This window comes from Sinocyclocheilus grahami, unplaced genomic scaffold (assembly GCF_001515645.1).
Source record: "Sinocyclocheilus grahami isolate Dianchi unplaced genomic scaffold, SAMN03320097.WGS_v1.1 scaffold317.1, whole genome shotgun sequence".
Lineage (NCBI taxonomy): Eukaryota > Metazoa > Chordata > Actinopteri > Cypriniformes > Cyprinidae > Sinocyclocheilus > Sinocyclocheilus grahami.
In genome coordinates, this window is record NW_015505496.1 from 971458 (window position 1) to 996805 (window position 25348).

A 25348-nucleotide genomic window follows, 5' to 3' on the forward strand; every position below is an offset into this window, starting at 1 on the left:
TCTAGCTGGGCCTCATTCATATCTGAAAAACGCTGACTGCTTCCCCCTCTCTCTGGCTGCTGGCCCACACACACACACACACACACACACACACACAGTGAACGAAGTGTGTAAACCTGAGGAAAGCATGATTTAGCTCTCTTTTAATAAGCATCTCTAAATTCAGACGACAAAGATGGCAATGCATCATTTTTTATATTCATGTCACAAAACAGTGTTAGAGTGACAGTCATAATAAATTGCAGAAATCTAAAGTGTAAAAATGACCCAGGTCACCCTGATTCACCCTATTGATTCCCATCGACCTGTCAGAGAGCTGAATCTCTAGATTAAGAAACAAGAAACTTGAATGTGTTTGCTCAAAGGCCTGTACATCTTTCTTTTCTTTTCTTTTTTTTTTGGAAGAAGAATTTAAACTGCTTATTTTCCACCAGTTAAAAATTGTGCAGACTCATTTACTCGAAGTGTATAACGCTGTTTTCAACAGTGAAGATATCCTCACCACAACTGTGAAATTCTATCTCCAAATGTTGCATTTCACATCCATACTACATTTAGACTCAGTTTACTAAGGCCCTGTTCAGGTGTGTTTGATAGACTGTCGAGAACTGAGTTTAGAACATGCTCCACTCAGTCTAAGATGATTCAGGAGAACTGGCTTCCCCTTTGTACTTTATGAATTGGGGTTAATTTCATGTGCATGTGTTAACTGACTGACCGAACGCTGGAAACCAAACAGCACGTACTGGATTCAGTTACCCTTTTAACTGTCAAATTAGAGACTTGGGGATCCATTAGTGTTTCTGTTAACAAAAAAAAAAAGGATTTCATTAATTGAAATTAAATATAAGATGAAGTACTTTTTAAAAACGTAAAAAATAAATAAATAAAAATGATTAAACTTACATTCAACTGTATTAATAGTATATAAATGTTATATTATGAATTATATAAATTATATTATTTATAGTAGTATAAAAATAACACTGCGTTCATGGGAAGAGAGATCAAATATCACAACAAAACACAGACTAATTTAATCTAATCCAGACATACTAGTTTTAGTGCCAAGTAGCTCTCACTCGAGAATATTTGATTGGACAAAGCTCTGCGTAATGCAGGATGAGTCATCAATGAGTTCCACTAATTTTCCTAGACTGTACATTTTAAATCTGCACTTCTGCTAGAGGTGAGCTAACATATAAACATTTGGAAGTGCACTAATTAGATGCTGGGGCTCAACGTCCCTTAAACACTCTTACCTTATTGGCATGATTCATCGTGCATGACATAAAATCTAATGAAGACTTCGGGGATCCAGGAGAGCGATTCCTCTGTTGCTGGGCAGCTCTACAGGATCTGGAGGGCTTAAACTAATTATGTTTCCATCTCATGGGATTCTCCTTAACAAATCATACCTCAGGATGAGTCATATAGACACCATAGCCAAGTGTGAACATGCCCAGCTCATTTTCTTACAGTAATCTGGACTCATTTACAGCAATTAGCTCTACTGCTATAGAAAAAGGAGGGAAAATCATTACAGATAATAGATCATGTGTTTCTACACAATGGGATTCGTTGATAGGGTTAGCCTTTTGTTCTTTTTGCCCAATCACTGAAATGCAATATATAAAGAGATCATTTTACATAATTATAACGCTATTGTACTGTCAAACCTTTTCGATGACACAATGAAGAGTAGTTCTGAAGTTGATTTAGGTGTTGTTTCCTTTCATGCACTGACATTATACAGCCTGGATGTAATTAAATCACAGAATCAGCAGATAAGCCACTGTCAAGGTGATTTATCAGCCATTTTCTGATCAGTGTGAATCATCCTGACGCTGATGTTCTTAACTGAAGCGGTTTCACAGTGTCACGTTTGTAAGGTCAGCACATTGCAGTCTCACTGGATTGTCACCATTGCATTGTTTGTAATGCAACCCAGTTGCAACACCAATATTCTATCCCACTCATGCTGCTTGTGACAAAGAATGTATTTCATTATTACATTAATTGTATTATTTTATATTATGATAGCCTAATAAAATAATAGTGACTTTTTATTAATATTAATAGCATCTATTTCTTTTTTTATTCTTGCTTTTAATCACAAACACACTTTTTGGCCAAATGAGCCGTTCATTAAATGAACTGAGCAGCAGCGTGCATCTGGAAAGCGGTTAAAAAAGCCAATTTTAGCACCTATTAACTGAAATCACAGTAATTAAATACGAGGAATGAAGTATCACAGCAATTACATCTCCAGAGGCACCTCGCTGTTTTTAATCTTTGTGCGATTTCTACTACCATCTAAAAGGAGATAAGCTCTAGATTGTGTAAGGTAAAAATGCTTAAATAAAAAGACATAACATCCATCTAAACCAGCGGTGGCGAACTCCAGTCCTGGAGAGCCGCAGCCCTGCAGAGTTCAGCTCTAACCATAATTAAACCTCCCCTGCCTGTAGCTTCCTAGTAACCGTTCAGACCTTGATTAGCTTGTTCAGGTGTGTTTGATTAGGGTTGAAGCAAAACTCTGCAGGGCTGCGGCTCTCCAGGACCGACGTTCGCCACCCCTGATCTAAACAAAGAAATTGCAAGTGAAATAAGCTCTATATTGATTTAATTTGATCACATTTTGCTTACCCAGGTAGAGCTGACAGGAGTCAAGAAGGCTGGATTGCAGAACATGCTCCATTTATTGACAAACAGTACTATTATCAGACAAATGGCTCATAAATGAGGAAAAAATATACAATGACAGAAAAATATTTCTGAAGAACTGAACCTACTGTAAATGCTATGTATTTCATTTCAGCTTGTTTAAAATCCACACTGACGTTTTTGTGCAATACAGATGTCAGTGTAGGCACAGAAATGCTATGTTACATACAGCGTATTGAAAAACTATACTAATACCTGAATGTAGCGATATGACCACAGATGCTATAATTAATTGAATATACTGAAATGAGTTAATATTTCGGATACTATATGTAGTTAAAATCAAGCAACAGTGTTTCATTTACCACAAAGAGATCAGTGGCAAGAATCCAGTGGTTTCATTACATAAAGCTGTATTATATTACTTCTAAGGGGAAGTTCCTGAGAGTACAAAAACATTTTTATAAACCTTCAATTATAACACACACATATATGTAATACACAAAGTAAAACGTACCCAAAATATACATAGTTGTGCCGTTTAAATGTGCACACCACACAAAGATTCTCTCAGTGCCGGAATAAATGTAATTATAATATTTTTTAGAAACTCTAAAATCATAAATAAATATCCTTACGGCTTTAAATAGTTTCAGTATACAAAACATAGTACCACTTAATGTTATCCCATTGAAATGATTTCAGTGTAATACATTGTTTTTCGTTTTGACTTTGTCATTTTCTTATTATGAGGCCGTCTGGTCTGCGGTAGACACAAAAATTAAAACACCCAGCATCACTTGTGTCTTCACAAATGACTTTGTGCATCTAGCAAATGCACAAAAATACAAAATAACTTCCTCAAAAAAAATACAACAGAACTTTCTCAAATTCTTAGCTTGCCAAAGAGGATACATTTTTTTTTTTAAGTTGGCATGAAATGGAAATTCATCTGTTTTCTTAATGCATGTTATTGATTTCATTGTGAATTATTCTTTTCATAACATTTCTTTGAGCTTGTAATTTGTAATCAATATGTCCTAACTCAATCTTCTGGTGAAAGGACAGACTTCTCTCTGGTGACATGCTGGGCTTTTTCAATCATTTAAACTCTGCCCCCTTCTTATATTTAACTGCAAGCATGCATTCAGATCTGCCTCCATCCAATCAGCAACCAATGCATAGAACCAAGTCCCTGCCCTACATTTGATAATCCATTTCATTTGAATGCGCATCAAAATAACAGAAGAAAAAAATCTGTCACTACTTCAGCTACACTGTGACAAAAAATTATGTTGTTTGTAATATTTAATGAACTTCCTAGCATTTCATAATTAGCAAGTAATGCCCAAATCTGATGTTTTCTTCCCTAGTATTTGGGTTCATGGGAAAATATACTTTTTTTTGCAGAACATCAAACAAACAGTTTCAATCACATTTCAGTCTGATTATCAGAGAGTACAGTGACAAATCTGAAGATCAAAGGTCATACCCAGTACTGATTGTTTCGCAAGGTGGGATTGGTGGTCCTGCAAAGCTGTGAAACTTCAGGCTCCAGGTCTCCAAAAGAACACATAGATGTGCCATACGTTCTGGTTTGCAGTCTGGTTATGGTTAAACTTCCCGCGTTTCTTGGAGTAAGAGGAGTGACCGTCACGACGGGGACGGTTGCAGGCCACTGTGGCTGGTCCTGATGGGATGGGTTGTCCGGATGAGCAGAAGCACCTGATGTACTACTCTTTAAAGGCTTCGGTTTCTTCCTCCAGTTCCGTCTTAAGAGCAGCACCAACACAACCACAATGATGACCAGAAGCAGAAGAGCAAGAAGAGGCAAAAGGATGATCATTGAGTTTGAGGAGGAGCCTGTCTGGGAAACTGACTCTACTTTTACTGGGGTATTATTTATGGGATACATTTCCTCCACCCCATGGGTTGGTTTTAGGTTAGTAGTACCCGTGTCAATGCTGTTTGAACTACCCCAACGGTTGCGACCTTTGAGTCTTGAACTGGATTTGGTCACCCGGTGCGTTGGCTGCACAGGTGGAGCTGTTGAAGATGGAAACAAGCTCATTGCAGCGGTTTGGTTATGAAAAACAGGTCTGATCGTGGTTATTGGGATCACCGTTGACATCACCAGAGTAGGAACATGAGGTACAATGCTGAAAGCAAAAATCCCATTGGCAGGTTGGACGTTATTGGCTTTAAGCACAAATCTGAAAGAGTCATTTACTTCATGGACGCCTGTCAGGTTCGCCTTCAACTCAATGGCCAATATCTCCTGCTGCAGTTCACTAAAAGTGAAAGATCCCACAGATTCTGCTTTCTTTCCCTTGCTCCCAGTCGCCCGGACAATCCTGCCGTTCTCTGGAGGTGAGGTAATTTCAAACAACGGGTCACTATCACTCAACAAAGCAAGTTCAGACACATTCAGCAAATGTGACTTCAGCTTAATTCGAACTCCGTTAGGAAATGTTGCCCCTTCTGCATACTTAATGAGGGGTTTCACAGTGATGTTCACTACTTGGTTAGTTAGGTTTGCTTCTGTTGTGAAGACCACAAACTCAAAGTTATCATGGAACGACTCAAGGTTGACCATGTGGTACCTTAGCTTTTCCTCCTGGAGATCATCTTGATTGAAAACAGTGATGTCCTCATTGTCTAGTAAGAGTTTACCATACTGTGGCGGTACTGTGATTTTATAGTGCACGGTAGTGTTTTTACCATTGGTCACTGCGGCCAGGTGTGACCGTGTGAGAGTTACAAAAGTGTGCCCCTGGTCCAGTAGCACCTCTGTGTTGTTAGCCAGTGAAACAGTGATCTCTACCACTTCCAGATTGAAGAGTTTATATAACGGACGATGATGGCCATCAGTGACGCTGAAGTAGAATGCTCCAGATGAAGGACTGCCATCGTGGATGAAGAACACCTCTCCATTATTGATTTGAGCCTGGGAGAAGGAGTCCACCGACTCGTTCATGCGCTCTGAAATGGCTAGAAAACCATTGCTAGGTTTGCTAATCACTGTGTACTGGATTTCACTTGGTGGGTTGTCTAGGTCAACCACACTTAAGTTGTTGGGCCCGATAGCCACGGTGTCTCCTTGAACGACTTTGAGGCTGGGAGCTTTGGTCTTCAAAACAGGCGGTTGATCATTTATGGGGATTATAGTGATGTTGAATGATTCTGACACAACCTCTGAGGTATCTAGGGGGCGGGTTGGTGGTTTGCTCTTTAGGTTCAGATACACATCAAAGTCAAAAGGGTCATGGGTGGTCTCAGAGTTGTCGTGATGGTATGTGATTCCATACTTGTTAAGGACAAACTGAGAGAAATTGGGCTTTTCTTTTGTAAGATTTCGTTGCCCAACCATGATGACACCATGCTTTGGAAGAGATGTGACCTGATACCAAACCTCATAAGAGCTGCGCTTGGATTCAGGTTGTTTCGTTATGAGATTGGATGCATCCAGCATTGATTTGTCAATTAGCACTTTATCTCCTTCAGTTGCCGCCGCACCTGGATATGAATAATAATAATAAAAAAACAACATGATACATTTTCTTTGACAAAAGCCATGACATTTCAGTCAGAATGACAGATTTAGAGTACCTTTGGCTATTTCTACAATATTACCTTTTAAATTCTTAACATTTTAAAGCTTTTACTTAAAGTCTATTCTACATTAGTCATAATGAAAATACCTATTCAATTTACCGCTACATATGCAACTGTTCAAAATCCTGAAAAAATGTATCATGGTTTCCACAAAATATAAGAAATGTTTCTTGAGATTCAAATCAGCATTATTACAATGACTTTTTAAAATCAATTTTGGAATAACGGAATAAATATCATTTAAAAATATATTACAATAGAAACAGTTGTTTACATTTTAATAATATTTCACAATATTACAGTTTTTGTTGTATTTTTGATCAAATAATACAACGTTATTGACAGTAAATAGGTAACTACACTCTAAAAGATGCTGGGTTGTTTCAACCCAATTTTGGGTCAAATATGGACTAACCCAACTGTTGGGTTAAATTTTGGTTACATTTTTAAATGAACTTTTTAACCCAACAGTTGGGTTAGTCTATATTTGACCCAAAATTGGGTTGAAACAACCCAGCATCTTTTAGAGTGTAGTTACCTATTTACTGTCAATAACGTTGTATTATTTGATCAAAAATACAACAAAAACTGTAATATTGTGAAATATTATTAAAATGTAAACAACTGTTTCTATTGTAATATATTTTTAAATGATATTTATTCCGTTATTCCAAAATTGATTTTAAAAAGTCATTGTAATAATGCTGATTTGAATCTCAAGAAACATTTCTTATATTTTGTGGAAACCATGATACATTTTTTCAGGATTTTGAACAGTTGCATATGTAGCGGTAAACGGAATAAATATCATTTAATAATATATATAATAATAAATAATATTTAATAATTTAAATATATTACAATAGAAACAGTTGTTTACATTTTAATAATATTTCACAATATTACAGTTTTTGTTGTATTTTTGATCAAATAATACAACGTTATTGACAGTAAATAGGTAACTACACTCTAAAAGATGCTGGGTTGTTTCAACCCAATTTTGGGTCAAATATGGACTAACCCAACTGTTGGGTTAAATTTTGGTTACATTTTTAAATGAACTTTTTAACCCAACAGTTGGGTTAGTCTATATTTGACCCAAAATTGGGTTGAAACAACCCAACATTTTTTAGAGTGTAGGTAATACTAATAGGTACTAGGTGATATTAATTGTTTTGTCAGATTTTCATACTGTACCTTTATTTTTGAGGAGCACAGAACTTTGTTCAGGTCCAATATTTTCATAAGAAATGTCAATTTCAAACATCTGGGTTTCAAGCGTGGCAGGTGGAGAGGACACAGTAAATGTGAACTTGTCTAGCACTGACCATCCCAAAGACATCCCATGACTTTGCTGATATGCTACTTCACCCTCATCCACCTGTAATGATTCAAGTAACTTGAGTTACTAATATATAAAACGTGAAAAAAATAAAACATGATAAAAAAACAACAAATGCCCCCCAAATCCTCAAAAAAAAGTCTTGGACATTCCTCTTGAACCGGCTAACTAACACATTTAACTTGACATGACAGGCTCTCAGATTATGCTCATAGTTAAAGTAAATTTATAATTCATTGCTCTGCACTCTGATATGCATGGCACTGACTTGGGAAAAAGAGGTTAGCAACACTCACCATTTGTTGTGTGAAGGATGAAATATCAGTTGTGGTCTTGTCAGTCTTCAAATTGACCAATTTTCCTAATTTTGGGGTATTGATCACAGTAAAATATATGGTTCTGTTTGAGATGCCGGTATCGTCATTGGTTACAGCCTGAAGAATGTTGTTTGAAATCAAAGATAAGGAGCCTAGATGAGAAAAACACACACACCTATAAGAATAGCCCTGAAAACTGACAAAACAACACATTGGTCTGGTACAGACTATAAACAAAACCACATTGTCTGGTGTATAGTAGCTCGTGTGCTTTGAAATGTGAATGTTTAGCTTTTTTGCGGTGAGGTTTAAAAGAAGTGCATCTGAACCAGAAATTACAACCAAAAACTAATTTGCAAGCTATATTTGCTTCAAACGTGTAAACCCGGTGAAAGATTGAGGGAAGGCAAGCATTTCAGGATCCAATTTCAGATCACTTTCAGGTTTAAGCACATTTGGAGTGAATGAACTTGAAGAACTACAAGATATATGACAGGAAGGTTTTTGCTAAAATAATCTACCGATTCCTATCAAGACCTTAACTGAAGGTCACAGTTTCTGTATTCATCGTTTTCTGTTGTGTCTAACCATTTGAAAGAGGCCCTGGCGACCCACTCAGCACAAAGACCACAAGAACAGCATGACAGGATGTGGTGTTGAGAAGCATTAGTTAAACACATGGATGCAACTCTAACAGAATATTGTGTCTTCTGGTCAAGCTTTCTGTTAATTTATTATCAATTACTAATTATTTATTTAATAGTGTTCCAAGTTCCTACCCATGTTAAAAATGAATTAGGAATAAAGCAAAAAAGACAAAAAGTGGAAATAAAGACTAATGAACTCCATGAACAAATAAATTCAGATCCTTAAGAGTTAAGCACACTTCTGTGAAAAATAACAGATAAAAGTATTTCAGATGTTACCTTTTAGTTCAGTGTTTCTATAGCCATCTATAAAATTGAAAGCAGATGTAGTTTTTCCTAGCTCTGGTTTTAAATGTGACATGTGACAAAGTGTTTCTAAAATTAAGCAAATGAGTGTAGTCTAATAATTTAGGGACTTTTTCCAGTGACTCGTTCAGTGTTCCAAGGCTATGTATAGCCCGACAGTTAAAGTCATTTTGCTATTACAGTACATGGATGGGTTGCTCTAAGATTAAGAAACCATGAAACACTGTGTTGATGCTCAGAGACTTAGGAGTCTTAACTGGCTATGAATGGGTGGAGACAGAGTTGTTGACTTTATACAGAATGGAAAGGATGTGTCAATCTGGTGCTCTGACTTGGCATGTGAGGCAGCCAGATGCTGACCTCACTGCTGTAACATGACATGTTATTTTACTCTTAACTCCATAAAAAGAGATGGAGAGCCCAATATTTTCTGGAACTTAAGCAAACTAAGATTCCATACAAAATGAAGACTTTTTTTGACAGGGATCTAAAGTGCTGTCTCTAAAAATGATTTTTTTTTTAAATACTTGATATCATCTAATATTTGATATCACAGAAACCATTTCCTTACAGATAATCTGTGTGTGACAGAATATACCAGATCACTGCTGAAGTTCACCTCATGTTAATCAGTGTTACCTGGAAACACCTTAAGAGGTCCAGCCTCCTCTAGATTAAGAACCAGGGCACGAGCTGTAATACTGAATATCTGCCTGGGAGCAAAGTTCACACCATCATTTACTTGGAAGTTGAAGCCTCCTGCCATGGGGCCTGAGAAGAAAAAGAGAACAAACATTTCCAGGAATCTAGCTTACAATGCACTGCAACCTCAGAGAGGCTTTATTATGTGATCTCACATTACGCACAGCTTACTTTACATAAAAATGTCACAAAAAATAAAAAAATAAATGAAAAATAATGAAGACACAGTTGGCAAAGTCAAAGTGTTTTTTTAAAGAATATTTTGGTATAAATACAGTATTAAAGGCTAAAACTCAATCTTTACTCCTTTCATAAATAATTTGATTTATTTTTCAGAACTGAATCCATTGGATGGTGTATACCACGTCCAAACTGCATGCCAAACTAATTATTCCTTGCCACCATCACACACAAGCCTAAAAGACAAGCATAGGAGGAACAGTGGTATGCTATGATTTAATGCACAACACTGGCATCTAGTGGTTAAACATGACACACTATTGCACAGCTTTTGTGAAACTGGTCTGATAATGTGATGATTGTTTTTATAAATTAAGAAGGTTGTGTACAATATCTCACCACTATGTACAAAAAGCATTTGCTGCTGGTCAATGTGAGCTTGAGTAAAGTTCATGATAGGCCTGTTGGGGGCAGTCTTTAGAGCCAGGTGACCATTGCTGGGTTGGGTAATGATGTACTCCAGCTGCTCAGGAAGTGTGTCCTCATCTTCTGCCTTCAGATCCTCTGGGGTGATCTCTGTGATGGAGTCCACCCACACCTGAGTAAACAATCAGACAAATAAAGAGGCACAGATTAGATTAGTAAATGTTTGTAGTTTATTCAGACAGCTTAGCCTGAACGGTAAAATTGATTAAATATACCCCCGGTTTCACAGACAAGGCTTAAGCCTAGTCCCAGACTAAAATGCACGTATGTTCTGATTTAACAGTAAGAAACTTGCACTGACATGTCTCTTAAAATATGTTAGCACTATCGATTTGTCTCAAGATGCACACCAGTAATGCTTTTTCTAAGGCACGTTTATAAAAGATACTTAAATGTCCAAACTGAACTATGGCCTGAACCTGGCTTAACCTAAGCCCTGTCTGTGAAACCAGGCCACAAATTCTGAAACCCCTGAATGACACATTTCTGCTGAGAAACTCTCCTGTGCTCTGAGTTTCATACCTTTATTCATATCACGTCATGGTCCATTGATTGAATCTCACTCCAACTGAACACAGTTTGGGGAAAACAAGCTTAACTCAACAAATATGAATGCTGATCTCCTAATCAGATTCCAAAGAACAGTACACAGAGAAGATAAGGAGACATCCTGACTCTTGCTGATTACAACATATTTTTGGTTCAAAACTGTATGCAAAGGTTGTATACAGTATATGTACACGTGTACTGTACTGCATAAAGAGGAATCAGGATAATCAAAAATCAGGAGAAATCGAGAGAAACAGCTTATATGTGTAAAAAAGCTTTAAAAAACTCCAATATTGTTATTAATGAGAGGGTGCAAAAAATCTTCTAAATCATGCTTTTACTTTACCCAAATACACTTTGATAAGTCTGTAATAATAATTAATATTTTAGAAATGTCGGGACATATTTCATGGGAAATTGCATACATACGGCATTTGTCTGTGGGTGTCAAGTTATATCCGCACAGAAAAATATAGCTCTGTCTGGGAGAAGTGTGAAAAGCTCTGCAAAACTCTGAAAATGATGGATTATGGATCATTCAAAAAGGCAAACTCTTTGAGGAATCACTGGTTGTAAAAACAAAAACAAAAATGTTTTAATTGCCCATCTGCTCGGATAAGATATTCTGTATCAATGTGTAGATCAGTACATCGAACCACATTCATCTGTGCAGAGCAGCAGTGCTGAAGCACAACCAAACCATACAGTTCTATTTTTTAACCATTAGAGGGTCAAACATTACATAGTGTAGCTTTAATGCAGTTAAAAGTTTAGAGAAAAGAAAATAAACATGCAGTTTGCAATTTCTTGTGGATATCTAATCATCTAATTTCTCTAAACCCCTGTCAAGCAACTGAATACAAAGCACTGAAATAAATAAATCAGACTGTAATAAGAAATATTAATTTGTAATAAAAAAAAACATTCATTTTAAAAGTTGTAGCGAGCCACCTTGTGGGCATTTGAAATATTAAATCTTTGTGTTTGGGATCAACAAGCAAAACCATTTAAAACTGTGTCATTTCAATAATTAAAGTCAAAGGACTTAGGAGCCAAAAGTACTTTTGTGAACCATTTCTGAGGGTATTTCAGCTGAAAAATCCTTGAAGTTCAAAATCCATGAAACTGAAATGCCTTGAGGAATATTAAGTATGCAGAGCAGCCCTTCTGAACGTCCCTGATGGTCTGTGATCTGTGACTTAGACTTATCTTAAAGTTGATGCCAATAATTTACATGTCTACAACTAGTAGCTTGGCCTTATGGGTCTCAGAAACAACTGTGTACTCGTCTCTGTACTCGTCCGTACTGTATTCTTCTGTGACTGATAGAGACCAAAGACAATGTTAGAACCCACACAATGAAATATTAAAACAGTACACAAATCTTTTTTCCAGATCTCCGCAGAGTTCTAATACTCCATAAAACATTCTCAGACTGGGACCTCAGCTGACTTCAGTCATAAAAAGAAGTTTATATATAGTAATCTCACCCTGACAACCCTGTTGGCTGTAATGGCTGGAGGCTCGTCATTGACGGCTGTGATCTGGACATACACAGTCCATGGTGCACTGTGTTTCCGCAGGTCTGTGTCATTTGCTGTGACAGTAAAGTGGTCCTCTAAGGTCTCTGTGTTGTCATGGACATAATAAATAAACTCTTGCTCCACCTGCCATGTAAAAAACAACATTTACATTTAGTCATTTTGCAGACGCTTTTATCCAAAGCGGCTTACAATTGGGGAATACATAAAGCGATTCTTCTTAAAGAGGCAAACAGAATCAGGAAGTGCTGAAATACCAAGTTTTAGGCATTGTTCAAATAAGTACATGCTAGAAAGGGAAGGAATAAATAAAGAGAAAGAAAAGTTTTTTTAGTTTTTTTTTTTAGATGAAGTCAAGTAGCGTTTAAAGAGATGAGTTTTCAGCTGTCGCTTGAAAATTGTCAGGGATTCAGCATTCCGGATAGGGGTGGGAAGATCATTCCACCAGCCAGGAACGGTGAACGAAATAATATATAAATAAAATACAAAACAAAGTATAAAAACACTTGAGTGATTGTTTATGCCTTTTCAAAATCCATTCTTTTAAAATAAAGAATGTTAAAAATTGGGACACCTTTACCTGCTTCCTTGTAAAGTAGGTTGTGGGAATCCCTCTGAAACGTGAATTCTCAATGCGGCCATGCAAAGGACCCTCTGAGATATAGTACACAAAATTTAGGCCTGAGAAATGTGGGTTTGTTACACTTATAACGTCCTCTGTGAGAGCTTTAGATGCCCCTTCCTTCAGAGTGATATTGGACACCTCAATGGGTATGAGGCGTGGGATGATATCCACAGACACGATGATGTCATTGACCTCTCCGACCCCATTGCTGGCCTCCAGAGTGAATGAATCACTCTCTTGGCCAGGTGCCACCTGTACATACTGAATGTTGCCAGCATTAACATCCTGCTGGGAAAAGGTCACTAATGGGTCCTCTTGTGTTCCTTGGTACTGATCTTTAACCTCAATAAAATGGCGTAAATATCCATGAGATGGGGCAACTTTGACAGTGAAGGTTATTTCTGAGGGTAAACTAGCCTCATGAGTCACCTGAAAAGAAACAGAAAAAATATTTTATTCTTGTATCTTACATACAGTGCTGGGGAGCAACTAACTAACAGTAGCGATGCTACAAACTTAAGTACATTTTCATTTTCAGTGGATTTGTAGCTTTTTCCAGCAACAAGCTACTTTTTCCCCATCAAGCAGCAGTTAAATAGCTTCTCTGGCTTTATTGGGAATAGCACATTAGCATAGTATTCTAGTATGCTACTCTAAATGTAGCTTCTCTCATAGCGTCAGAAAGTCAGATTCATTCAAGTCAATCAGTTCATCCTAAATGGTCCCATAATGTAACACAAGAAAATGTGATTCTATCTAGTGAATCAGTTTGTTCAGATGGTTATTATGTTTAACTGCTAAAAATTATGATAAGCTTGTAGTTAGGTAAATTACAGTCTTAAAGTAGTTTCATTCAAAACTGTTTATACCAACGTAAGAGCTAAAAACAAAACAAAAAAAGTCTATGAATGGTAAAAGACATGAATCTATAACAAAAAACAAAATCAAAAATAGCTCAATAAAAGATCTAACAGATATTGACATTTACCTTGTGTTTATTGCTCTCAATCTTGACTGGTTTTCCCTCCTCCACCAGCAAGGTTTTGTTATGAATGACACTGGGTGGCCTTTGATGGCTTTCCAGGTACACCTTCACATGGATTTTAACATCAAGTCGAAGATCCTTTGCTTCCACCAGGAGTGTAAAAACATCAGCTAGATTCTTACTGTTGTCGTGATGATAAGACAAGTAACCATTTCTCAGATCATGCTGGGTGAATGACTCAATTTTGCTGCCTTTTAAATACAGCCCACCATGATTTGGAGCATCTTGGATTGTGAATAATATTTCATTGTCTTTTCGGATGTCAAGGTTTGTCTCTACGCTAAAGTTAGCATTAGTAAGTGTTTTGGCTTGCCCTTTCTGAACCAACAGGCCTGTGTTGTTGCCAATTTTTAAATAAGCATCCTGTGCGCTAATATCCAACAGAGAGGACACATAGTGTTTGCCATCTGACACAAAAAGAACAAAACGCCCAGAATTCATCCCGCGGTGAATGAACAGCACTTGTTTCTGTTCCAAGTCTTCTTGGCGAAACTGGTACAGCTTTTGTGAAGTGTCATTTGCAAGAACCAAATCCCCTATTGGGATACCACGCCGGGTGTAGACAAGCTGCCCGTCACTGAAGTCTGAATCTGCATCATGGTGGCACAGGTCATCAAGTGTAAGTAATCTTTGTCCATTTCTGACAACATGAAAAACTTTGTCTACAATGCGGATGGGTTTCTCATCATTAACCAGCTCTATCGAGATGTTAAAGATGCCCTCCTTGGAGCCAATGTCATTATCTGTTATAGAAAGCTTTGTTACTGGACTTGTGGAGGCTATGAAGGTAAAACTATCAAGAGTCGTTTCACTGTCATCGTGAATATACATAATACGCTCCTTAAGAACGTCTTGATTGGTAAAGGACATAATATTGTCAAAGTCTTTGGTAGAGTTGGACAAGTTGATTCGCATTAGCTTGCCATGGTGCGGTGTCTTTGTGACTGTGTAGTACATTTCTTTAGTGCTTAGAGTTTCAGCAAACAATTCATCCTTTGTAATGAGTTTATTCTCACCTTCAAGAAGTGAGAGCCCACTCTTTGTCATGAAAATGCTGTTGACATCTGCTTTAATAATGATTTTGAAAATGTGACTACCAGAATGTGCATGCTTTGAGAATATGTAGAAATCAAATTCATCACTCGTGTCCTCGTACGATCTTTCCGTTAGTTGGTATTCGACTTTCAGATCTGTGATGTCCTTTTGACAAAATGTGGAATTTACATCCAGCTTGGCATTATTCACTTCAATTATTCCCTTTTTTGGTAAAGTCAACAATCTAAAACGAAGCTCATCCTCAGACAAATTTACACCGTGTGCTATTGCATACAGATGCTCTGAGTCAAATACAGCTCTCGTAATTTTATCCAACTCTACAGGTTTATTGTTTTTTATTGTGTAGTCTATCCACTTTACCTTTATGGGAAACACAAATTCTTCAGTAGCTCTGGAGGCCACGGTTACTTTACACTTGAAGTGGTCTGTGCTATTACTTGTTTGGATGGACTGGTAGGTGCTGAGGTACCTCAAACGTTCCTTTTCAAGAACTCTTTGGGAAAACGAGTTGGTAATCTTCCATTCGCCACTTGAGTGCATCCTCTGGAGCTCACCAAATCTGGGTGGCTCAATTACGTCGTAACGGATTTCAACTACCTGCTTTAATGCATTGGTCCAGATGGCCAGTTGGTTGGTGCTTAAAAGAAACATCTCTCCTTGGATAACTTCCAGTCCCGTGTTATTGGAAATTTTATACTTAAGTCCTACAGCCATGATTCTAAGAACCACAGTGTTGCTCACCTTCTCTCCATCACTGACTCTCAACACAATCCTAGAGTTCCTCACACCCGTGTGGACATAATATATCTTACCAGCTACAAGAGCTGAATGGGAAAAAGAAGTTACCAGTGCACCTGGATTGTCTTCGTTCTCCAAATACCCTGCGTCGGCATTAAGGTTCCCTAACACAGAGTAAACAAGGTCTGTGTAATTGCTGTCAATGTCTATGGCCTTTAGAACATTAGTGGTCAGTCTCTTCTTGGAGTTTTCCAAAAGAGTAAACAGATTTCCCTCAGGCAGACTCAACTCAGGGGCGTCATTGGTTGGTGTAACCGTGACATTAAACCGTTACAACTTGTGTCCACTTAAATAGCCTGGCACTTCCTTTCTGCTACTGGAGAACAAAGAGAATATGAAGAAGTCCTGAGGGTCTTCAGATCCCCCATGGATGTACATCACTCTGCCGTGCCACAAATCCAGCATGCTGAATGTATGTTTAGCCTGCTCCTGGTCTACATCAAGCCTAAGCTGGCCATGCACTGGCTGCTCTGCAATCCTAAAGATGATCTGAGACTGACGGATGCCAAGCTTCTTGAAATCAAGGTTTACTTTAATATGCTTTGAATCCAAAGATCCCCGACCACCTTCTGGGACAACAAGGTTCCTAAGCTGTAGAAAATTGTGTCTGTACTTCTTGACAAGGCCTTTGGCTAGGGTGGATACATCAGTGGATGGCAGCTGAGTGACAGAGTCAATGAAGGCAATGGGAAGGGTTGTTGGACTCACTGTGCTGCTTATATCCAGCTCCTTTTCAGGTTCACAGCCAACAGAGATGTCTTTGGTTACCACAGCATTGGGGAGACCCATTTTGACATTATTTATTTTAATATCTCTGAAGCATCCTTTAAAGGAGCCACCTTTAACACGTTTACCTGCTACTGAGGAAAGGCCAACCTTTCTGACCTCAGAACGTGTGCTGTCATCTATTCCCGCAAGGAAAAGGGAACCTTTCAGATGAAAGGTTTTTGATCTAGAGGTAATGACTGACTTTACAGACTCTCCATCTAATGTGAGTTGGAGGTTTTTCAGTGTGAAAAGGAGCTTAACGTTGTGCCATTTGTTGTCATTGATGAAGGTGAGGGAACGTAGCTCTGTTTTACTTCCGTCTTTGCCGATTACTGCAGCAAGGAGACCTTTCTGGATCTCCAGTGCAACAAAATCTCCCTGTCGAGCTGAGTTGAACATGACGATCCCTTCTTCAGCTGATGTGTGGATTGAGCATTCAAAAGTCCATTCATGTTGTGCCGTCCAAGGAGGAAGGGATACATAAGCTTGTGAGCTGAAAAAACTGATTGGGTCATCCTCATTGGCAAAAAACTGAGGGCTGCATCCTAGGGAAACCTCATAGACATTCTTGAACCCTGAGTAGGGCCTTAGCGATGAAAGGAGGTTGTGCTGATTAAATATTACTTCATCAAGGCAACCACGAAAGCCATTGAGATCTCTGGACAGATAGGCCTGATCCAAACCTCCCGTACCACCAACATATAGGCCGTCATTGATGTGCAGCTCTCGCTCTGGGCCTCCATTCAGATGGGTTCCACTGTCTGAGAGAAGGATCTGCTGTCCAGATCCCAGATCCAACCTTACCTGTCAATGACAGAAACAATGTAAAAAAAACAACAACTTTCCTTCCTTACACAATCCTATACATAAGAACACACAGATTTATATTTTTTATAAATACTCTAGACATAACTGGGGTCCAAATACTTTTCAAATAAATCTGAATTGAAAATAATTTTGTTTATGCTAGGCTAATACATACAACATTAAAGTAAACAGTTAAAGTAAATGTAAAAAAAATAATAAAGTAAATAAATTAAAGTAAATATTTTCCAAATAATCTTAATAATTTGCTTTGGCTTAAATACAGTGACAGTATAAAGGCACTAGGGCTGTCGCAATTCGTCGATTTTATTCGACTATTCGATTTTTAAAAATCCTCGACTTCATTTTGTCAACTAACCGGCAAAATACCGGAAGTGGTGCATTTCACGGACGAGAATCCATAAAACACATTTAGACTGGTTCCCAAGGCTGCATGATATATTAAACCCATTTAAAAATCATAATTAAGCATAATTGTGAATTTACAAACGCTACGATTTAATTAAATAATTATATGCCATGCAGTTCTAATACAGTATATGCGCTTTAATTATTTACATGTGTGTAGGTTAAGTACGTGCGTCACACTGAGGCTCCCGTTCACAGTAGTTCCACAGGAGCTGTTATCATTATCATGTGGAGTGTCTCAAACTCCATCTCTGCATGTTGTTGTGAGTTTGTGTTTATTATGATGTACGTACATTAGCTCTATTGTTTATAATACATTATGTATTTTAACAGTTTTGTTCAATAAAACCATATGATTTCTTGCTTTTGATACTTTATTTGAACTAATTATTATTTGCTATACATTGCTATTATATATGTATTTTAAGTAATTTTAAAGGCTATTGTTCACTTACATCTATTTTTATTACCACAAAAAAATGTATTATAATTATAGGGCCCTATGAAATCCGTTTTATTTCCAAATTCAGTTTTTTTCCATTTTAATTTTCTATACTCTGTTTTAATGGTTAAATTAAATTTGTAGCCCAAAGATATACTCTATAAAAGGAATCTTATGTGAATGCCACCGAGTGAAATGTAAAAACCAAAATCCATTTTAGTAATTCATGCAAGGTTTTCGAACTGGATTGTGGGAGTATCTATTTCTCTCACAGTGTCAACTAAGTTCACATTCTTCAGACTTCCATTAAGTCACCAGGTTTGTAATGTATACCTTAAAGGAAGGTGCCAAGGCGGAAGAGTCTGTGGTGAAGCAGCACAGTACCATAACTAGACCATGAAAAAAATTCACCACTCCATTTCATCTGAAGAGGATGGTGATATTTTATGTGTTGCGTTTATGTCTCAACACAAAATGCTTGTCAGTCTTGATAAAAAGCTTTTAGAAATACAAATTCATTATCACTTTTTTCTCTCGAATCAGATTCTTTTCAAGCCTAAATGGAATTGACATGTTTCCACACGTCGTTTTGTTGTGGTAGATCTAAACATTGCCGAAGGTGAAGTACCAACACATGACTCACCTGCAGTCTGCCAGCATTCATCTCCAGCAGCAGGAAATCATTCTGCCCTGCAGCCAGGAAAAGCAGGCCGCTCAGGCTGGAGGTGCGGAAACGAACGTGCAGTGTGTTACGGCTAGACATCTCTGTCCCTTTTAACTGCACAAATCCATCACCATAGAATGAAGCTGCACATAAGAAAATATCACCCATGATGCTTTTTTTTTAATTTATTTTTTATTTTTTTAATGCTCCATGAGTCAATTGTACACTGTTAAAAATGTTGGTAACACTTTACAATAAGGTTCATTAGCTAACATTAGTTAACTACTTTAGTTAACATTAACTAAGCATGAACGATACTTCTACAGCATTTATTAATCGTAGTTCATTTTAATTTCAACATTTACTAATGCATTATTAAAATCAAAAGTTGTGCTTGTTAACATTAGTTAATGCACTGTGAATTAACATGAACTAACAATGAACAACTATACTTTCATTAGCTAATATTAACAAAGATTATGAAATACTGTAATAAATGTATTGTTCATTGTTCGTTCATGTTAGTTAATACATGAACTAACATTAACTAATGGAACCTTATTGTAAAGTGTTACCAACATTTTAGTGTGAAATTACAATATATTCCAGGTTAATAACTGCATTACTTTCACAGTAATTTCACAGTGGGACTTCTCTTTTATGAAGGCACCCAGCATGCAATACAGCATGAATAGATCATGCTGCAGTGTTTTTTTTTATTGGTTTTATTTGTGCCATTGAACTTGTTTTTGGTTCACTTTTAGCAGTTTGTGTTGTTGGTTTATTTTGTAATGTTGGTTTATGTTGTACCTGTTGTTTTTATTTGTTGAGCGTTACCATTGTTGTGTTTTGTATGTCGAGTATTGATGTCACATCTTTTGTCACACTTCTGACATGACTAGATCAGAAATTTGAATATGAATATGCAAGGTCAAAGAGCCCAAACAAATGCTAATCACTAACCACCATTATGGTGACTTCAAAACAATTACAGCAGTAAACAGCTAAATTTCTCACAGTGGCACAGTTAAAGACCACTTTATAATTTGAATTCACAGAGCAGTAAATTACTGTGATTTAGCATAATTCTGCTATTCATTCACAGTAAATGACCCAGCATGCATTGATTTCACAGCAAAATTCTGACTACAGTAATAAATAACTCTTTAATCCTATAAATTTGCTGGCAAGTTTTTACAGTGTAGCAGAGTGAAAGCTTCGCTTTCATTTATTTGCATATTGTTAATGAGTTTTTGTGAATTAAACTTTTTGTTAATTACATCACTTTTTAATTACAGTTTAACTCATAATAAATTATTGAATTATGAGAAAGGACATTATTATTATTATTATTACTCAAAGATATAAGTTTTCATTTATTCACTCATGCATGGTTTTCTTTTTTATGTGAAACACAAATAAAAAAAAATGTCATCCATACAATGAAAGTTAATGGCGTCCAGGGTTTTCGTGGACTTCCATTGATTTTCGTTGTATGGACAAAAACCATTTAAACGTTTTTCTTATTTTTTGTGTAACGCAGAAGAAAGAAAGTACAGGTCTGAAATAACACGAGGGTGAGTAACTGAAGTCAGTGTTTTCATTTCTGGGTTAACTTTCCCTTAAAAGTTACGTTTTGATTTTCACACAGACATTAAATAAAAGTGACTGAATGAATAAAAACAGCAACACTTTATAGGACAAGCCGGATGGCGCCAGGGAAGCACTGTGATACCCATGTGCATGTGCTGGCATGCTCTGCCCTGACAGCACCCTGTGCTCAACATAAAAGACTCTGACATGGCCACATTGTCTTAGCCCTGCTGTCCATTGATGGAGGCCTGGACGCAGCTGTTTTCTAACCCAGCCACTCCACATCACCCTTTAATCTATATACACTAATGTGTTCAACACCCTCAATTTGTATGGCATAGAACACTTCTACTTTAGGACTGAAATGCCACACTAATGTTTAGTGTCATTCTGTCAAACCATGCAAGTTCACCACGGTGCCATTACTCATTTGTGATGCTATAAATTGCATAAATAAAATTTCCTGTTTTAATTCATATTTATTCGTTTTTAAATCCTTTGTTTACAATGCTCAAGGCACCATGCAAAAATTCAGTGAAGCAATGTGATTCACTGAACTTTGCATGGCGGACACAAGCAGCCTAATAAAACCGTGGAAACACAATTGTGGAATATGGGATTATATTAACATTTACTAGGCAACAATGAGTAATTATGTATCATTCTTCTCCATACTGGTCTAAAGGCAAAGGGGGAATATTAAAACCAAACATTCTATCAATGTACAATGCATCTACAGTACACTAAAAATTGAGGTCAAACTTTGTGGCCAAATCTGAAATGACAGTAAGAGAGGAGAAAACAAGAATGCCATGCTATCTTTAGTCTCTTTTATCACACAAAGAGGTCCCACATCTGACATCCTCGAGATTTTATAAGTCTGGACACTGTGCTCCAAAATAAGACCACGTCAAACATCTTGATAATTCAGTGGAATCGCTATTGTGAAGCTCAACACCGAACAACTGCAACTGATGCAACAATAAAATACAATTTAGCACATTTGCAAATTATACCAATATTCAAATGTTCGTGGAATTACAGGAATTTGCTAAGACATTTAAGACTTTGAATAATGCTGGATAGCAAAGCTTTAAAAAAAAACAAACAAAAAAACATGACCACTTGAATAAACATGCTGGCTAATACGATTTCATAATGCATGTAGGTGAACCACTGCATTTCGTTGTTATTAATAACTAAAAGTCTGTTTTCTGTGCCTAGCACTGACATTTGGCAAGCTGTGAATAACAAATCCGTGCAATCACGAATGTTATATTCTGTGCACAGACTGCTGTCACATCAGTTTTGGTTCATGATTTGAGAGGCACATGCAACACTGGCAATGAACGTGATTTGGATATTGAAGAGCCAACTGTAAACATGTACATTTGTTTGTATTGACGTCAGTTAATCCACAAACAATTAAAACGACAAGAATTTATATTTTTATTACTCAGACAGCAGCCATAAGAAAGAGCTAAGAAGTCATTGCCATACTGTCTGGTGCATAAAACCACATAGAAACGTGATATTTGGTGAAAATCATAAATCATTCGCTTGCCCTTGCTGAATCTCTCAAAGGTAGACACTAAGGTAAAGGCTGAAATGTCCTTCTTTACATCAGCCATACTTGAGCAGTTTTGAACAACTTACCCCCTTGTGCGAGTGCGACAAAGAGCAACAGTAGTCCGTTTAAAAGGGTCGCCCTCATTTTAACATCAATACAGTGTGTTCATTCCGGTTGAAATAAAGAAACAGTGTGTTTTAAATTCATTGTGGCACCAAATTCATGGCGGCTCGCTCAACTCCTCACTTTAAAATCTTTCTACAAACTTGTGTGTTCGAGCAGCAGCAGGCAGAGAGAGAGAGAGAGAGAGAGAGAGAGAGAGAGAGAGAGACTCCGCCTCCTCAAGCTTTCTCTAGCTTCAGATATTTACTCCTCACCCCGAAAAACAGCTCAGACAGGTTCACGTATAAAAGCAGACCGTATGTTGTACTTGGATAATTACAGTAATTAAAGCAGTTATTAACTTTAGGATATAATCATATGCATAAAAAACAACGCAGGTGTTTCTACAGGGGAATATATCAGTGTATCTTATTCTATGGGAACTTTTTTGTTGTTGCCTTGCGTAGCCTACTTCGAAATCGTGGAAATAATATTAAAATCTTTTACTTTTAAACACACTCTTAATTCTTAGTTTAATTTGTCTACTGACAAATTGTCCAAAATGTCCAACAGTAGAATCATAATTTCATATAGCATAATTACAGCTTGACTGACTAAAAACATAATAAAATAAATAAATATATATATATATATATATATATATATATAGCAACTTTACAGAAAATTAAGTTTCTACAATAGTAGCTTTATCAGTGGTGACTGTCAGTTAATGTACATATGGCAGAAATGGACGGAATAATCAATTAAAGATGTAATCAATTAAAGACGTAATCAAACAGACGATGAACACTATTAACAGCAATTATTATATGATGCAATCAAACTTATAGCAACATTGGGTAGTTCTGTATGTTGTTTCAGGGTTAGCATCATCTGAGGTCCTCTGAGGGGTTGGCATTTTAACATCAATATGTTTCACCCTTAAAAAAAATTATATCTATCTATCTATCTATATATCTATCTCTCTCTCTCTCTCTCTCTCTCTCTCTCTCTCTCTCTCTCTATATATATATATATATCTCTCTCTCTATATATATAATTTTAACATTTCCAGTCAAGCTGTAATTATGCTATATGAAATTATGATTCTACTGTTGGACATTTTGGACAATTTGTCAGTAGACAAATTAAATCAGTCATCATTATACAACTTGAAATACAATTTTAATGTAATTGTGAACATGTACGAATTCATATCTTTATAATTGATTTTCGTAGGTTTAGATTAACATGGATTGCACAAAATCTACACCCATAATGCATTTGAAAAGTAGCAAAAATAAACGATGAAGGCAAGGCTGAGTGAAAAGTTCACGTTGGTGTTTTGTTTAATGAAAGAATGATATTTTGATTAATATCGTAATATAACATTGGACCACTAGTGTGGGGTAGCATGCTCCTCATGCTTAAGTCGTGAAGGATGAAACAGTCTGGTAAATAAATGTGCGTGTGTTGTTCATCAGCAGGAACATCCTCTTAAATGACAAGAGCTTAAACCAATGAGAAACACTTGTCGCCGCCAGCGCTGTGTTTGTCATGTTTTGAGGTAAATTGTACAACCTGTAATACTAATAAACGTTAAAATACACGAATAAAATTCATTTTCTATATCCTCATTTTTAGATAAATGTATATATGTTTTAATCTAAGCGGCAGTTGTGCGTTTGAGTTGACATGCACATTTGTCCCGCCCAAGTGAGCCAACGAGCCAATAAGAAACGCCGTTAGGCTGACGTCTGCGCTGGCTAGAAGAAGTAGCCAGGAAGTTCATCATGCAGCGAATGCATCCATCTGGGCTCACGGGACACTGGTATGTCATCTGCACAATGCACTCTTTGCACCACTGATGTTCTGTTTTCAGTACAAAGCATCAGTTCTGTTGGTCTTTTTTTTCTGTTTCAGGATTGCGTTGAAGTGCTATCTCTCTCTTCCAGTGGTGGCAGGGGCATTATTAGTGGGCCTCCCTTACAGTGTCTCTCTTGTTGCCCAATGGCTCTATGGCTGGCCCAATAAACCAGGGTACCAAAAATATATAGAGGCTCTCAAACCAAGGTGACATAGCATTCACATTTTGATGTTACTCTACTTTTATTGTTGGTTTTTTAATGATACAGATGTTTCTTGCACTCCCTGCAGGCGCATATACTGCCTTACAAGAGCCGTGCTAGAGATGCTGAAGTATCTGCAGTATGGCAAACTGTACTTTCAATGGAAACTGTGGTACAGTAATGACAAAAATAACAAGCACTATGTGAAAGTTAGTTCTATTTTTATATTCCTGTTAATGTGGTTTCTTTAGCTACATGATGCTATGCAGTACAGAGATAGTTTTAAGAAACAAAGCTACTGTTATGTCTATATTTAGGACAGCAGTAATTCTTTGTATTACCAAAATGTATTGTAGTATTAAAATGAAAAAGCACTTGTCACTTTTTATTATACTACAGTATTTGATTGTGGTTCTATCCTTTCTTAGGGCATAACCTTTGGTCGGCGAGGGAACAAACTAGATTTATACTATTCACCAAACATGGGCCATTCTGATGCTGCTCCTGTACCAGTGGTTGTATTTGTGTACGGAGGTGCCTGGGGATCAGGAGACCGCTCCATTTACTGTCTGTTAGCCTTACAAATGGCAAAAGAGCTTAATGCCTCTGTAATTTGTCCAGATTATTCCATATATCCAAAGGTAAGCAACCATTATATTATACATTATGTATTCAATATTGATATTTTTTTTTAGTGTAGTGTTTGTTTTTTTCCAAACTGTTCGTTGTGTTTTCAGGGAAATGTTTTAAATATGGTTCAAGACATAACTGACAGCTTGCTGTGGGTGAGAGAAAAGGGACAAACATTCAATCTTGATCAAGTAAGTTTCCAGTCCTCCATGAACTTAAAACTGTAAGGTGTTAATATTGCATTACAAATGCCACAGTTTGACTTTACTAAATGTACTTTTGCTAATGGTACATGTTTAATTTAATATTTAGCACTTTCATATTTCAAAGTGCTTGTGCTATGCGCTACCATTCAAATGTTTGGGGTCAGTAAGATTTTTTTTGAAAAAAAAAAAAAAAAA

At 36.9% G+C, this 25348-nt stretch overlaps 2 protein-coding genes across 2 annotated transcripts in view; one reads left to right on the top strand and one right to left on the bottom strand.

Moving 5' to 3' along the window:
* Nucleotides 1-4153: 4153 nt before the first annotated feature.
* On the bottom strand, nucleotides 4154-22386 carry LOC107602029 (chondroitin sulfate proteoglycan 4-like). Its single transcript, XM_016294417.1, is given in 10 exon segments — nucleotides 4154-6183; nucleotides 7480-7663; nucleotides 7921-8093; nucleotides 9534-9665; nucleotides 10176-10374; nucleotides 12302-12478; nucleotides 12933-13406; nucleotides 13966-17448; nucleotides 18963-19126; nucleotides 22233-22386. Coding segments are annotated over 10 exon segments (7074 nt in total). The 5' UTR covers nucleotides 22291-22386.
* A 1621-nt stretch (nucleotides 22387-24007) lies between these two features.
* LOC107602027 (probable isoprenylcysteine alpha-carbonyl methylesterase ICMEL2) overlaps nucleotides 24008-25348 on the top strand; it is a 4242-nt gene continuing 2901 nt past the window's right edge. The window contains exons 1-5 of the mRNA XM_016294415.1: nucleotides 24008-24079; nucleotides 24172-24321; nucleotides 24406-24526; nucleotides 24746-24958; nucleotides 25055-25138. Coding sequence (XP_016149901.1) covers nucleotides 24042-24079; nucleotides 24172-24321; nucleotides 24406-24526; nucleotides 24746-24958; nucleotides 25055-25138 — 606 coding nt within the window. The 5' untranslated portion in view covers nucleotides 24008-24041. The remainder of the gene's footprint in view (nucleotides 24080-24171; nucleotides 24322-24405; nucleotides 24527-24745; nucleotides 24959-25054; nucleotides 25139-25348) is intronic.